Here is a 16,565-nt window from a genome sequence, read left to right as displayed (position 1 = left end):
AGTAAAACTATTATTAGAAATCAATTCCAAGTAAAACATGCAAATACGAATAAGTACCGTAAATGTTGTAAGTTTAAAACTGGTAGCATAAGCTAAAACCTCAGTCTCAGTTACAAAGTATTAATAAATTTTCTTCTTTTTTGTCTTATTGTTCCCCCTCTCCTCTTTCACAATGATGTAGAGCATACATATATAAACTCATTTCTCTATTAGTTGGAAAACACTGCTTTTCTGGAAATACAGTCAGAGTAAAGAATACACGTTTCAAATTCGAGTGAAATAGCTAACTTAAGTCGCAGCTACAGTACAAGACTGTACACCAACAATTTCTTTAAAATGTCAATCCTGTTTAAATTTGATGGCAATGCAAACATTTTTAGCCAATTGTCAATGAATTTCACATCACTCACATCAGTTGCAGATACCAAAATGGACCAAAAAAATTGAAAAGCAATTCTGCTTACTAAATGTGAGTCCTTATTCCATGCGTTGGCCTGGTGAGATGGTTCGGTGAGATCCAACATTTTCTGATAATGATAGACTACCATAAAATTCCAAGAAGTCCCAAAGGACAAGTATATAAAAGCCAAAGGGATTGTATTTGGGGGGAGTTGTTTCCCATTTGGGATTAAGGAGGTGTTGTTTTTCAATATAAGCCCGCAGGATTATATTCGTGAATTGGGAGGGGAGAAGTTATTTCCCAATATACATGTAAGCCCAAAGGATTATATTCGAGAATTGGGAGGGGAGAAGTTATTTCCCAATATAAGCCCACAGGATTATATTCGGGAATTGGGAGGGGGAGAAGTTATTTCCCAATATAAGCCCACAGGATTATATTCAGGAATTGGGAGGGGAGGGGTTTTCCCAATGAATGAGGGGGAGGGGTAATGTGTCCCAAGGTCCCAAGGGATTATATTTGGAAGTGGGCAGTTTTGGGAACTTTCTTTTCGGGTAGAGGCTTATCAAAATTTTTATGGTAAGGATTATTCAGAAAATGTTGAATTTCAGCACAGAAGCTCACAGAGGATTTTGATTTTCTTTCCTTTCCCTTCCGAGTCTACTAAAGCTTTACTCCCATTTACACAGGCTCCTTTCTGACTAGCCAGATATCCTGTGATTTGTTCCTTTGTGACTTACTCTGATTTTTTGAGATGCTCAACTAAAATGCCTGCATTGAACGATATCATTTTGCTTAAAAATGTCTTTCTCTTAATACTGAGGTTCTTTTGCAGTGTTGTACATATTCCCATATATCTCTTGTAAGGAGTCTTCAAACACACGTCGATGTGAACGTCCCGTGAACTCTGATTTGCGACTGGACCAGTATGAGTCGTTTGATAGAGGGACAGTTAGGCTGCAAAGACAATTGAAAACACTTTAAGTTAATACATGTTTACTAATTAAATTGTATTTTATCAAGTGACCCCTATTTTTGTAAAACAATTTTCCACTTGCAAGACAATTTTCTTCAACTTTACTGTGTGATGAGATCTGGACTTATTATTATCAGATAGCTAAATTTTGTTAAGTGAGGCTTTAATGAACCAGCCCTTGAGAAATCAATCATTTATGAAAACCATGTCCCAAAATGACAAGAAAATGTGACAAATCACCTTCACACAGGAGAACAATCAATTTCTGTATAACTTGGATGTCAATAACCTCGCAGGCTGAAAATTTGACACAAGAAAGAACTCCCATTATTAATGAATTGTAATTTTTATCATCTTTTTATGACACTACAACAAGTCCCTTGAAAGTTTACATATTGGGAACTAGTTGCAAGGAGTCGTGTACCATGTGTGTGCCAACCATATTTTGTGGAACAAGTCACTTGAGCCAAATTTTGGTACCTACATGATTGTGTGACTAGATTTTCTGAAAAAAAAAAAAAAATGGGTAATCCACGAAGGGCCTTCTCCCTGAGACTTGTTGCAGAGACTATAGCTGCAGGGACTAGCTTGTCCTGTCGTGTGTGACAACCTTTCAGCCACCATGCCCCCACAACGAAGAAAGTGGCAGCCTTAAATCCAGCGATCGAGCAGTGACAAACAATTTGTTGATCATGTGCAGTGCAGTTAGCGGCCATTAACTGACTAACTGTGCGTTCATCTTAGCTCAACAACATAAGTCATTAGTAACTGCCCTAGAAAGTTTTGCATTAGTAAATGTGTTAAATCTTATTAGTATACCTTCTATCTAGTCTAGTTCCTAGTGTGGGGTGTTCAGGGTCCTCAAATGATCTATCTAAAGACTCCAGCCTGGCATCATTTATTTCAGATCTGAAATGAGATGTTTAAATTCAACAAGTTCAGGATCTGTTAAGTCGATCACCAGGTTTCACTAATTTTGTAAGTGCAAAAGTTATCATTAGCTTCAGTAAGGTTGCTTTTTAAAGAGCACAAAGAAACTTATGTTAATGTACAAGTTTACGTTGATTTGGTACTTTGTACTGCTAAGCAGATGAAATACATGTACATGTAGATAAAAATTAACATTATTAGTTCATTAATCCCAGGGGGGGGGGGTACTTGGGATTTCAAGTGACGGGGATGATCGAAAGATTTTCTGGAGATTCGTGGAAGTGCTTTAGCTGCGTAGTTCTGCGAATTATGTGCAAACAAACGTGTTTTGCTGTTGATTTTTGAGGGGTTAATTTTTGATCTAGGGATTTTTTTAGTTATGTTGGAAGCCCTCGGGATTTTTGGGGGTCTTGAATTTTGCCCCCATTGGATCATCCTCATCACTTGAAATCCCGAGTAACCCCCCCCCCCCCTGGAGAAATTAATATACACCACATATACTAAGACAGAAAAAAATACCAACAAATTATGTGCGTTCAACAACATGCATTCCAAGTTTGTAACTCAACTGTTTGTAACACTTCAAAAGGTTAACTTTGTCCCTGTATTTTTTACTGTTTTCTTCTAAACATTTCAATATGACAAAATGTTTCAATATAACTACAGTTCTTACCTTAGTTCCTGTAAAGAAAGCAAACTATCATTGTCGTCATCATCAGAATCTGATATTTCTACAAATCGTCTTGAGCTGTATGACTGAAAAAGATCCATACAGGAATTAAGTATGCAATATATTGTACAGCATCAGTATACTGTATCCTTTTTCTAGACATAACTTAGACATGGTTGGGTCAAAAGCGAAAACCTTGTGGGGCCATGTATTCCCGATCAAATTGGAAATTGGAAGTGTTGGTTTTTGTGGAGGGAGAAGAACCAGAGAACTCAGAGTTCTTACACTGTCAAAAATACTGAATGTTGATTGGCTAAAAAAGGAATGCAAGATTAACCGATACATGATTGCAAATTACATCAACAATCTCGAAAGAAAGTACAAACAAACTTGAAGAAGTGCTAAATGGACATCCAAGCTATTTTAAAGACAGCTGAAGTTCATCCAAAACCTTTCAAAGATAACCTGAAGACTTTCAAGATTTCCAAAGATGATCCAAGAGCAATGAAGATCACCCAAAGATTTCGGAAATATCCAAAGATTTTCTAACATCATCAAAAGGTTTCTGAATACTTTAGATTTGTCCCAAAGACACGTGGAAGACCTAGGGCATTGCTCACTGCCTAAGTAATATTAGCTAGAGGCAATCTATTGTTTCAAGTGTAAGGTAAAAAAAGGTAAAGTCTGTGTCCGAGCCAAGTGGCCCATACAGCCGGAGCTTATCCCGGTTTCCATGAAAAATATTTCCTGCTTATTTGAAAGGCCTTTCAAAATTCAGTAGAATGGCATTTTTCTTTTTGAAATATCTTTTTTCGTTTCAGAGATATTGACATTTTGCTATTATGCAAATTAGATCAGTGATGACCTCATGAGGTTTGCAACTAAAAAATTGGTAAAATACTGAATAAACAATATCTCTAAAACTATCAAAGCAGTGTTCTTGGAACTTGGCACCACAAATGTGCATCACAAAAGAAACAAAATGACACTCTTAGGGCTGTTGCCATGACAACAGTTTTGCCGCTGGTGCTGTCTCAATAAAAACTGAAATTCCCAGTTTTTGTCTTAAACCAAGAACCATCTAGTGCAGCCAATCCGATGATGGGAATTAAGACAATATGGGAACTATGTCTGTTCTAAGCAGGACCCTTTGTCTCCCTTTAGAGGTCAGAAATGGGGATATTTGTCTTTTTGACAGAGAGAGACTGGAGCTGAAAGAGTTGCTATGGCAACAATACTAAGGGTGTCATTTTGTTCCTTTTGTGATGCACATTTGTGGTGCCAAGTTTCAAGAACACTGCTTCAATATTTCCAGAGATATTTTTTATTCAGTATTTTACCATTTTTTAGTTGCAAATCTTATGACGTCATCACTGATCTAATTTGCATAATACAAAAATGTCAATATCTCTGAAACGAAAAAAGATATTTCGAAAAGAAAAACACCATTCTTCTGTATTTCGAAAGGTCTTTTAAATAAGCAGAAAATATTTTTCATGTCATATACACTTTAAGCGACTAGGAGTACCGTATTTACTTGAATAAGCGCCGCGGCGCTTATTAAATTTTTCGCGTCTCAAGTTAGTGCGGCGCTTATTCGAGGGCGGCGCTTATTTGAGGGCGGCACTTATTAAAAATTTGGACGCCACAATGAATCTTATCGTTTACAGTTACTGAAAAGAGCGTCTTTTGATTGTCAGTATTTGTCTCTTGCTGAGACAGAAGTGGCGCTAGCTGTCGTGGCAAAGTTTGCGGCCTTCGCAACATTTACACTGAACTACGTATTGCAAGAGTGTTGAATAGAAAAACTAATTGGCGAGCGATAAAACAATCACTCATAACTGCAAAACATCGCTTTTGATGCAAAGAAATGTTCAAGCTTGTTTTAGAGTAGCTTTGTAGTGCCGTTTTAAGCTAAACGAAATTCTTCAAATAAGCGCCGCATTGGGACTGCGGTGCTTATTCGGGGGTGGCGCTTATTAACTTTTTTGTCCTTAATGCGGCGCTTATTTGAGGGCAGCGCTTATTCGGAGGCGGCGCTTATTTAAGTAAATACGGTATTGCTACTCCCCCCTGGATGGGATGCTAGTCCATCTCAGGGTTACCCCCCAGCAGTAAATTCGCCGGTACCCATTTATACATCTGGGTGGGGAGACACACTATTAGAATAAAGTGTCTTGTCCAAGAACACAACGCAGCACCCCGGCCAGGCCTTGAACCCAGGCCGTTCGACTCGGAGTCGAGCGCGCTAACCATTTGGCCACCGCGCCTCACATTGTTTCAAGTGTATTTATTTATTAATAAATGATGTTTCTCTTTAGTTGCAATTAAGATGAATTATATAACAAGTTCTGACTACTTACAGGAACTGGAGAATGCCTTCTCACTAGTCTCTCCACCCGGTCCTGAATCTCTTGGCTGGAAGGTGCAAGATAAGAGCCATATCGACTGGATTCTCGAGGAAATATTCTCCTGCTCCTTGGTAAAGGCTCACTGTAAGCCCTTGATTCATTCAGTAGATCGTCATCAGGAAGACGAGCACGGACCCTTGGTGGCTCAGATGCAAACGAAGTGTAAGCTGGTGTTGAGGTAGTTCTCCTGTGTGGTACACGACCAAATCGATACTTCAGAAAGTCTTTGCCATAGACTTTTAGGTATGCTTGGCAGACAACGCAATCCTTGTGAGGGACTCTGCAGTCTGGACAAGGTGCTACACACAGAAAAACTTCAGATATAAGTATTTTTTAAGAAAACTTTCTTTAATAATATTATTATTGACTGATGGGACTGGTAGCCTGAAACTAGGTCATATTGCTCATCTGGGGTAACCAACTGACAGCTTACCTTTGTTTCCCAGTTTGAAGTCAGTCGCAATCAATTTACACAATCACCAGTTAATTTTCTCTGTTTCAGATTCAAGCATTGGTCAATTTTATGCCAGGGATATATATAATCTGTCTGGACAAACTTGGACAATTTTTTTTTAGTATGACTGTCCAGTTAATATGCATCTTAATATTAAGAAAGCCCCAACATTATGCATCAAGACAAACTGAATTTGTCATTCAAAGTGAACTTATTTGCAAATAGTTAGATAGAATTATCCATCTTGCGCCCATCTTTATGCTAAGATGAATAACCATTTAGACACACAATTCCTCTGATGCTGGTCTTTATATGGGCAGATGGATTATCCATCAAGAATAGACAAGTTCATCTCTTTGACTTCATCACTTTAAAAGATACACTAAAACACGTCGTACAGTTTGTATGTAGTGCCTCTGATAGTTCCATTCCATTTTTAACCCAGATGCATAAAAGAGCTGATGCATAATTTATCTGGATAGAGTATATATATGCATCTCTAGCATAGAAAGGACCGTTCTTACCAGGGTCCCCCTCCAAAGGAATTGCTCTGCTCCGCGACCTCGACCGACCAGGGTTTAAAAACTGCCGGCGAGAGATGATCCTCTCATCTGCCTTCCCAGCCTTAAATGGAGGTCTTACAGAAGGTGTGGCTGACTTTGGTCTGCGTGTCGGTGACAGTGACCTTGACCTTAAGGTAACTCTCCCGGAATTTTCTGGTCGCCTGGGGCATTCACAGATGCAGTGGTACTCCTTAGCATGGAGACTGTGATTATGGTGTCTTGGAGTAGGGGTGACAATAAGTTCTTCTTCTGTCTCTGAGCTGGTGTCAGTCTGAGAAAGAACAGCACTAGTCAAAGCAAGTCTTAATTTCATCATAATCTAGTTATTATTTCCCTTACAATCAAATTGGCTGAAGGGTTTCACTAAAACAAGTTATTTTATTACTTTGATTACTAATTTTATGCTACTCCAGAGCAGTTTCACCTCTTTGACTTGCAAATATTATTTGAATGTTTAACTGAATAAACAAAAGCATTCAGTCATAACTTTCACTGAATGTGCTTGTTTCAGAAAATACCCATACTTCCCCCACAGAGGCTTTGTTGGTTTTTAAAAACCCCTCCACCCTTCTGGAAATTCAAGTTTAGGATCATATTTCCCTTTAAAATTATTGTCTTTAAGACACCCTGCCCCCCTCGGAATTTCCAATGATGCTCCATGGGGAGGGTATGGTTATTTTTTGGAACCACACAATGCATTATTGAAGTATTTCAATCTACGCTCCTGAATGAGATGCTAGCCCATTGTCAGGGTTACACCTGAGCATCCATTTTGCTGGTACCCATATATACATTTATAAACCTATTGTAATGGAGAGGCATATTTGTGAGAGTATAAAAGTGTCTTGCCCAATCTTGAACACAACACAATGACCCCTGCCTGTGCTCAAACCTGGACAGCTTGATCCAGAGTTCAGTACTTACAGTGCACTATAGTTATATACCGGTAGTTCAGTACACCATATAACTACCCTATTTATTCGATTAAGCGCCCAACCTCAAATAAGCGCCCACCTCGAATAAGCGCCTACCCTGTAGGAAGGAAAAGTTAATAAGCATCCAGCCTCGTGCCCACCCCTCCCCCTAAAAAAAGTGAAGTGCACAAGAGAAGTAAAATAAGAGAAGTGAAATTGACTAAGTTACTACCAACAGACTATCCCGAAGACTGAGCTTTCTTGATTATTCACAGAAACTTTCAGGGTCATTCCACAGTATTATGGACAAAAAATTTGAAAAATCAAATTTGTTTAACTTACTCAAATTCCAGGCAAATTGATAGCATATTAGCTAGAATTTATTAAAATGATAAATATTTTTTATTGTCAATTGTTGTTTGTGCATAAATTATCATTAATTACCATTGATAGTGATAATTGCTGTTGCAGAGGGGAAAGTAATATGTTTTACTGGTAAAAAATAGAAAACAGGAATTTTGCTGAAATGGTATGGGAGACAAACTACTTAAGACAAAGTAACTTTAGCATTACCCAAAATTGATATTTCTCTCAGTGTGTCAGCAGCAGACAACAATCGGTATGCTGTTTTCCCCTCCGCAACATTTTAAGGCCTAAAAGTTTTGTTTGTCAGCTTGTAATTTACAAAATCAACTTCATGTTTTCACATCTTCTAATTTGGGGCTAAGGTTACGTTTTATTACTGTCAAAGAGATTTTATGTTTTAAGCTGTAGTTAAGAGAAATGATTAAATACCGTTGCGGAGGGGAAATACTGTTGCGGAGGGGAAATTTTGTTGCGGAGGGGAATTCTGTTGTGGGAACAAAATCTTTTTTGAGAGAGATTTAACTAACAATGGTGTTCATATTAGCAAGAGAAAGCATGTTCTCACCAAAGTTTACAACCTTACAGTATCTTACAGGTGCATATGCACTAACAGGCATTGCATTGTTACACGCATTCAACATGTAAGCTGTATTTAAGGGCCAGTTTAGTTAAAAGGCAATTGCCCTTTTACGTACAATTTTGGAATGATCATGAGCAGGAACATACCAGGCTCATATCTGTTTTTGTTTTCCAGAAGCGTTCAATTATCAATGGGTGTTTGCTGTTAAACATTGACACTACTTTGTTACGCGTATGAATCAGTTGTATTTTCATACCTGTTTTTTTATTTTACTTCGTAAAATTCATAGAAAGCACATGTTAACCCATAACTGCCAAAAAATGTTTTAAAGCTGAAGATATTTGTGAAATTGTAATAATAATTATCAAAATGTGAGGGTTATCACCATCTTTTAACTGCTCATTTATTGTGAATACTGAAAAGGACAAATTTTCCCCTCCGCAACAGCGAACAATGTTCTTAAATTCTGCATCACTGGAAAAACACTAAACATTTGAGTTTGTTTTTGTGATCTTTCTAATAAACATACAATGAGGAAAATCAAAAACCTATTAGGCACAGAAAAGAATTTCAGAATTCAGAGAATTTTGAGAATGAAATTTAAAAACAAAAAACGCCATTTTCTCTGTTCCCCTCCGCAACAGCCCTCTTTCGAGGCTCTGTGATGTATATTTTAGAAAAAAACAGGGCAGCAGCAAAGAAAGCTTTCTTGTAGACTTAAACCCTAAATAGATAATCAGAAGTAACAGATAAAGACCTATTAACCACAACAATAAAAGTGTCTCTAAATTTCCCCTCCGCAACAGATAGAATACTGTGGAAAATATGTGTACTGCTTGCAAAAAATGGTGAAAATTTAATAAGCACCCAGCCTCGAATAAGCGCCCACCTCAAATAAGCGCCCAGTCTCAAGGTCCAAAAATTTAATAAGTGCCCAGGGCACTTAATCGAATAAATACGGTATTAGGCAACCGTGCCTCTCTTTCTTCATCAAGACTTAATAGAGTACACATTATCTTACCTCAGAATCAGATGCAGATTCTTCATTATGCCGAACACTAGTTAGCTCAGCATAAGTTCCAGGAACAGTTGTCTCTTGAATTGTAGAATTTGAGGAAAATTCTAACTTTGGATCAATTCCCTGGAATTTGAAATAACAAAAGTTAAAACAAGTACATTAAATTTGATGCAAGTTACAGTGGAATCCCGATTTCTGGAACCTCTAAGGGAAACAAAAATAAGTTCAAGAAATTGGAGAGTTCAAAAAATCGAAAATAAAATTGCAGTGATTGATTATGGGAAGCAAAGCCAAGGGAAATAACTTCTGGTTCTGACCCATCCCCAGTCGTCTCTTATGCGAAAATTACAAGACGCTTCTTCCTTTACATGATTCCCTCCAGCAGGGCTACAAATAATTTTTTTCACTTGAAAGGGCATACACTGTATGTCCTACTAAGACCCCATCTTGGTCAGACAAAAAATTTTGGTCGGACAACACCAAAAACAAAGGTTGAATTTTATTCATTGTTGCCATAAAATGATTTATGATAAAAAATTGTCCGGACATCATGAATGACCACACTTGATTCCGTTGGACATGAGCAAATTTTGGTCGGCCAATGTATGATGACCAACTGTTATTTGCAGCCCTGCTCCAGGCTCCTAGACGCATGACGGACTCAAAAGATGACTGGGGACCAGTCAGCCTCTCGTTCAAATTTTTGGGAGGCTTGAGAAATCAAGAGTTTGAGAAATCGGGACCCATTTCATTGTCTATGCATGCTAAAACTACATCCTCTTTTTCTTAACAGACTCTCACAGACTTACAGTGAAGTGAACTGTTCGGCTCAGTAACAGTTCCCTGTCCATACCATCTTTGCCTGTCAAAGTTGGCGTCGGATAAAGAAATTCTCTAGCAGATTGCTCATAACGAGCCAAAACTTTCCCACCTTCCAGATAAAATAAAAATAAAAAACACAAAAAAATAAATTTGAAGAAAAAACTATGGTTATCTTGATATACCATTAAACTCTCAAAACCTACGTTACAAGATAAATGTGAAAATCAGCTAGGGGAATATAAAGCAAGGATATTTTAAATAAAAGGTTTCAACAGTTGAATTTAATAATAAACTAACCTCTGTAAACATCAGAGTACTGTACAAGTTCAAATAACACATGCTCATCTGCAAATCAGCAAAACACAACAATAAAACAATTTTTCATGGAAGCATTAAGGCACCTCAAAAATCAGATTAATTAATAATTTGAACAACAAAAATATTTCCTTACCTTCTAAGATACCCATTACATGTGTCGGTTCTCTTGCATTTACAAACGTCTGGGAAAGACGAAACAGAATTTCGTTAGGAATCTACACGATGAATCATTAAGCTAAGGAAATTTTAAATTAGATGTTTAATAATTTATACGCGGAACAGCTGAGATGAAGCTTTAGATGCATCCGAGCATTAAATCGATCAATCGCTTCACTCACCCTTTCAAAATACATCCTTTCGTTCAATGCAAGAGGAAACGAAGCGAACACTGATTTCGTTCGCTTCGTCTGTCCCAGAATACAAACCGACAGAAAAAGCATGTTTCTGTCGTTTAAATGCCGTGTCCCTGGACATGTTATCTGTAAAAGAAATCATAAATTAAAAGCAGTTGTAACGGCAGGCTTACAATTTACTACACCAATTACAAGAATGTAAACAATAACATATCCCTTATATTTCGTATTTTGAATGAAATTTACCTTGATCTGCAACCTACCTGATAGATATTTAATTCTACAGTGCAAGTAAGAGCTTTTCGTGGCATATTTGAGGAAGGAAATGTGCAAAAACTAACGGAGAAGCTACACAAACTTCGAAGAGATTTGCTGCCAAGGACGCCAAAATGCGGTAGTCACCAGGCCTCTCGCTAAACTTATGAAGACTACCGCTGACCGAATACTGACAAACATCCTCGTCCCGTATTTCCCGTCCGATCCCCCGACCAAAACTTTTTATTGATTTATTGTTTTGAAAAACTTTATTGAATCACTCAAAATATACAACAAAAGCTACATTATCACACTACTTTAACTTACATTTTACATTACATAACACTGCAGCATCATAAGTTTAGTTTACAAACGAAACAAAAAAAAAAAAACGCTGCAAACGCTGTAACAACAACTCCTAAACCCAAAACCTCCCCCACCCCTCTACCGCCGAGTAACTTTTGGCAAGCTAACCTTAACGCTCGTTAGTTTTGGGTTTGGGGGTGCCCCCGGGCGCCCTATTCAAAAAATTGAACCAATCCTTATATAATTTTGCTCATAAAAAAACCGGCTCGTAGTCAAATTGTTAATTAGAAAGCTGAAATGAAAAAGCGTTGGAAAATTTACTTTTCCAAACGCCACGAAGTTTGTCAAAAATTTCTCTGCAGGTCGTAATTTTTAACTCCCTTTTCGGTGTTTGGAAATGCGATAAAACACTTTCTCTTTATTTGTTACGTCACTAAATTTTGTATGTTACATGCACTTACCATTTCTGTTTTGTCCAGTTTCCGGCAAGAAAAATCTCCCCCCCCCCCCCCCCCCAATGAGCCCCTATAACGGGCCCTCAGAGCTGACGTCCCTCGGGTCCTTTACAGAACCGTCGAGGGACTTTAATGGTCCTTCCCATCTTGGATCTTTTTGGTGGTGAGGCAGTCTCTTCATCTTCCTGTAGTTCCTTGGCCCGCTTTCGCTTTCTTTTGTCGTTTCTTCGCTTGATGCAAGTGTTACATGCCTATTAAAAATTAAAGCATGTTTTCAACAAAAGCTATCCATTTTCGATAAGCATGAATGCTGACAACGACTTCAACAACAACATTTCATTTCTTCTAAGCATTAAGGTAAAGGCTATCGAACCTATCAACCACAAAAATTGAAAAATATAACGTACTTCTCTTTTCCTGACTGATTACTCTGACCTCGAGGCATCGGAAATTTTCAAAGGAAGCCCTGCTCTCTGTGGTCCACCTTTAAGGCTGTGTTCACACTTGGTGTCTGGGCACGGGGCTCGAGTACGATTCTCGCTGGGCACAAATGTGAACATACTATTTTTCAAGTGCCCACGCCATAATTCAGGCACGATGCCCGAGCCCGAGTACAAGGTCAACACCTTGTACTGGGGCACTCAATGGTACTTGGGTACTTTGGTTTTCTGTGTGTCAACACGACGCTATTTTTTGAGTGTGAACACAGCCTTTTAAGAGGTACTAATTCTTTTATTAGAGGCCTTCCGATCGGAGTAAGGGACGGACCATTATTTTTTTGGAGGGGTGGGGGGTGAAAAATATTGAAAAAAATTGTTTGCAGGGCCTGGAAAGACAAAATAAATTGTTTGCGAACACGATATGTATAACAAAAAATAGTAAGAATTTCGAAAAAAAATGTTTGCAGAGGTGCATAAACTAAAAAAAAAGTTTGCAGAGGAAAATTTTTCATCCCCCCCCCCCTCCAAGAAAATAATGGTCCGTCCCTAAGACTAATGACGTTAAAGGAGCTGCGTCAGGGGGATTTTGCAGATTTTTGGTCTAAACTGTTAAAATTAGTGGTAGGCAACTTAACCCATGAAAAACATTATTATTAAAATCTAAAGAAAGACGGTCACCTTAAGTTGCGGATAGAAATCAAGCTACCGCTAGTTTCAGTGCTCTAATACAGTAAACACCCGCGTGTAAGAACCTAGTGGTTTAAGAACCTGCTGGCAGAAATTTGCCATTTTAATACCCCAAAATATAAGAACCTGTTTAGCCAAGCAAATTTCAGCAGGTTCTAATATGTGGGTTATAGAAAATTTTTATGAACATTTTTAACAAAACATCCCAAACTGTATTTACAAATAAAGAAAAGACAGATTCACATAGACTGTAATTGTCTTCTTTGGACCTTGCATGAGGCTTGAAGCAATACAGTTATGAATAAATGCTGCATAATAAAGGACCAAACCCATTTTTTTTTCTTCTCGTACAATCAAAAACTATGGCTCCTCCTTAGAAATTAAGAACCTTATTAAGAACATACTTAGCCTAAATTACCAATTACTACCCCCAAATACAAGAACCTATTTTGCCAAACTTAGAAAATTGTAGGTTCTTACACGCGGGTGTTTACTGTATAGCAATTTTTAATAAACCTCGACTATTATTTTTAGGTTTCCTGCGACACAAATAATAATTTGGGCTGTTCAAAACTCAGGTACAATCCGTAACAAAGCCCCTTTAAAATGGCACCAACGTAAACCTTATGCCCAAAGCCTTAACTTCCCTTGATCAGCGGTCTCAAAAGTAATCAAATGTGGCTGAGATAGTATGCAAATGCAGTCGTATTTCCGACCGTCGCGCGGAAAGCAGCGACGGCTGGAAATACGACTGCCTTCGCAGCATATCGCGGAGAAGACCCTGGGGACGAGGTTTGATAGGGAAAAGGCCATGGGCAGAAGATGGGAAACAGGGAGTGTAGTGAACAGTTTTACATCTGACCTTAATGTGGCTTTCATCCTTTTTGTACTGATACCAATGCGACACACAGTCACCGGACGTCTGAAACGAGAGCAACAAGATTGACTCATCAAACCATAGTAGGGTTGTTGTACAGTTCACCGAGGTCAAACGTCTCAGGCAGCTTTTCTTTCCATTTCGGCGTTTTTTGTTCATATTGAAGTGTTAGTATGAATCAAGGATAGATAAAAATAGTTGCTGAGTGTAAGCATAATCCCATTTCCTCAAGTAAACGAGTGTTTTACTTTTTAAATGTTTCGCATCCGAACCAAAGTGCTTTGACAAATGGCGCCGACAAGTCCGCATATCGCTATTTTCAAACACGTAGAACTTTTTTAGTAAAGCTCAAAAAAACTTAGTAAACCCTTAGGATACCGGTAATGTATCGAACTTTAAACTGTGAAAATTAAAACCTTATCTTTGCAGTACTTTTCTTATTTTTTGCATATTTCTGTCGTTTGACCGCGGTCGAGTTGTACAGGTAGTACAGTGGAATGCCTTAAATACGAGAACCCATTGTGTGCCATCGGCCATAGAAAACGGAATTGACTGGTTCAAATTATTATGATGAAACTCCTGTAATATTCATCACTGTAATTTTAAAACAAATTGATGTTCGACTAGAAAAGGCGACTGTTTACAAAAAATGATCAAGTTAATACCCGGGGCATCTATTAAATTTTAGGGGTCCTAGAGAGGGCGTTAAATAGATACACGAGGCGTTTATTAAGAGAGATGTTAGTTACTTCACTTTAACTGTAACAACGTCAACAATCAAATAATACGCTTAGAGCTTGTGAGTAGGAAACTAATACAAAGCCTAGAGATGCCGCTCATAGTTCGATATTGGTGTCTTCATCGTCATCAAGTTCAACCATGCTGCAATTGGTATCGTTGGTCTCTTCAATGTCCGAGTTAAACAAGAAACTAAATAAATTGCGTTATTTTACTCTGTGGAGCGTTTGCTATGTTTTTGTGGCGATACTTGCAGGGAGAGGGGGCGTCTATTAGACACAGGCGCGTTTATTAGAGGTGGCGTCTAATTCCAATTTTACACGTCAGCCGGAGGCTTTTATTAGATACGAGGCGTTTATTTGAGGGTGGGCGTTTATTAGATCATTTACGGTACCCACAGTTTTTATCTGCTGAATTTCTTCCTGTACGCTTATTGTAACAGTGGCTAATTCGTATTACTACACTGATGTATCCTGCTGTTAATCACACCAATTACCTTATTTGGCATTGATTTAGCCGCTTTAGAAAAGTCATGTCTCTTTCTCTTCAATCTGTGGAAAAAATAACACAAAAACGCTAATTTTAATTGAGTTCTAAGGTTACTCAAATATTACTCAGCCTACTATTACCACTATTTTAAAGGCGGTATTTACAGCGTACACATTGACTTTTTCGCGTAAATAAACTACGAGCAGTCCCTATTTTTTCGCAGAATCCATCGAGCGTTCGCGGAGTCCGTCGAGCGTAAAGCGGTAAAAAAATGACCGCGCGAAAAATGGGGACGAGGCAGGGCGAGTCAAGGCGCGAAAAAAGTAGGGACTACCAGCCTATCATGAGACAATCAGAAATAGAGCGCCATAACTGAAGCACGGAAAAATACGTAGCCGTTGACAAGCGCGGGAAAGCGGCGTAAAGGAACTGATTGTTTTAATTAAGAAAGTTCTTGACCGATTTTTGTTAGGTATGCTACAGTCGACCGAATCACGTGATGTAAAAATTGTAATCAGGTGGTACAGCCAATGTAGCACGTGATGCATTTTCGATAAAAGCGAAGAGGATGAAAAATTATCGGCCACAACCTTCTTCTCAGATCAGAGAAGTGTAATAATGCTTTCGAAAACTCATTTTCGTCATTTTGACGAAAAATGTGTTTATAAAATTTCCTGCCTTTTAAGTTACTTTAGCTTAATGTTAAGTGGCCTGATCTGGTACTCACGCAGAACACAGTCGTTTCTCTTGTTTAAGGTTCCACATCTCCTTTTCTTTTTGTATTCTGTGTTGCTCTTCTTCGAACGGGTTTTCAATGCGCTCTGTTGTGGAGAATTCAAAAGAGAATTGCAAATCTATTTTGATCATTGAGGGTCCTGAGGGGGGCCCCCAAATTTTGTCCAAATCCCATTTCCCAGTTCTATTGTTTATTTGTTTGTGATTCCCAGTCCCAGCGACCAAATAATCCTATTTTTCCAGTGAAAATTTTTTTCAAATGCCAGTTCCCATTTACCCTTTCAGGTCCCTCATTATTGTAAAAAAGAGAAATACAACTGAATGGAATGCTTTTTTCCGGACCATTCTTTCATTTTTCAGATGATGTACTTTTGTTTAGTTCATCTTTTATCTAGACATATTTTTTCCACCTGTTTCCACCAAAAAATAAAGCCATAATTTTTTGTTAACCATCAAACTACTCACCCTCCCTTAGTTGTTCTCTCTCTCGAGCCGCCGGATCTGTGATGACATCCGGGAGAACTGCTTGGTCTTCTAACACGTTCTGTTTTGGAAATACAAAAGAAGACGAGCAAAATTGAGATCAATCGAAATCGTGTTAATTAAGACCAATCACACGCGAGAAAAATTTACGGGTAATAACACAAGATATTTGTCATGTACAGATGACAGTCAATAACTAAAATTATCCAAACCGAATGCTTCATTGCTGGTGCAATATTTTTAAGTAAGTATTGGGCCGTGTATGTTAAGTTTCGATAGATCTTTTAAAGACCATAAAGTCGTGTAATAAATCCCTTATCACCCA

At 38.2% G+C, this 16,565-nt stretch overlaps 1 protein-coding gene across 3 annotated transcripts; it reads right to left on the bottom strand.

The window, feature by feature from the left end:
* Positions 1–148: 148 nt before the first annotated feature.
* Positions 149–11,444, bottom strand: LOC144637651 (spermatogenesis-associated protein 6-like). Of its 3 annotated transcripts, none has more exons than XR_013567747.1 (12): positions 11,039–11,444; positions 10,761–10,901; positions 10,556–10,604; positions 10,402–10,449; positions 10,092–10,213; positions 9,286–9,405; positions 6,366–6,675; positions 5,340–5,686; positions 2,980–3,062; positions 2,196–2,285; positions 1,137–1,357; positions 149–1,060 (listed from the first exon to the last, which is right to left on the bottom strand). XR_013567747.1 is itself a non-coding variant. In XM_078496711.1 (12 exons), exons 1-11 carry the CDS (start codon positions 11,084–11,086, stop codon positions 1,658–1,660), a joined length of 1,374 nt encoding a protein of 457 aa, XP_078352837.1. In that variant the 5' UTR covers positions 11,087–11,441; the 3' UTR covers positions 1,219–1,357; positions 1,617–1,657. The 3 variants fall into 3 exon arrangements, 2 of the variants coding, with proteins under 2 accessions (XP_078352836.1, XP_078352837.1); XM_078496711.1 differs by lacking the exon at positions 149–1,060 and adding an exon at positions 1,617–1,673 and having other exon boundaries at positions 1,219–1,357; positions 11,039–11,441; XM_078496710.1 differs by having other exon boundaries at positions 149–1,357.
* Between the last annotated feature and the right edge of the window lie 5,121 nt (positions 11,445–16,565).

The sequence above is a fragment of the Oculina patagonica genome, chromosome 14, assembly GCF_052425735.1.
Source record: "Oculina patagonica isolate OP01 chromosome 14, crgOcupat, whole genome shotgun sequence".
NCBI classification, from domain to species: Eukaryota; Metazoa; Cnidaria; class Anthozoa; order Scleractinia; family Oculinidae; genus Oculina; species Oculina patagonica.
This window is presented reverse-complemented; position numbering and strand designations above follow the sequence as displayed.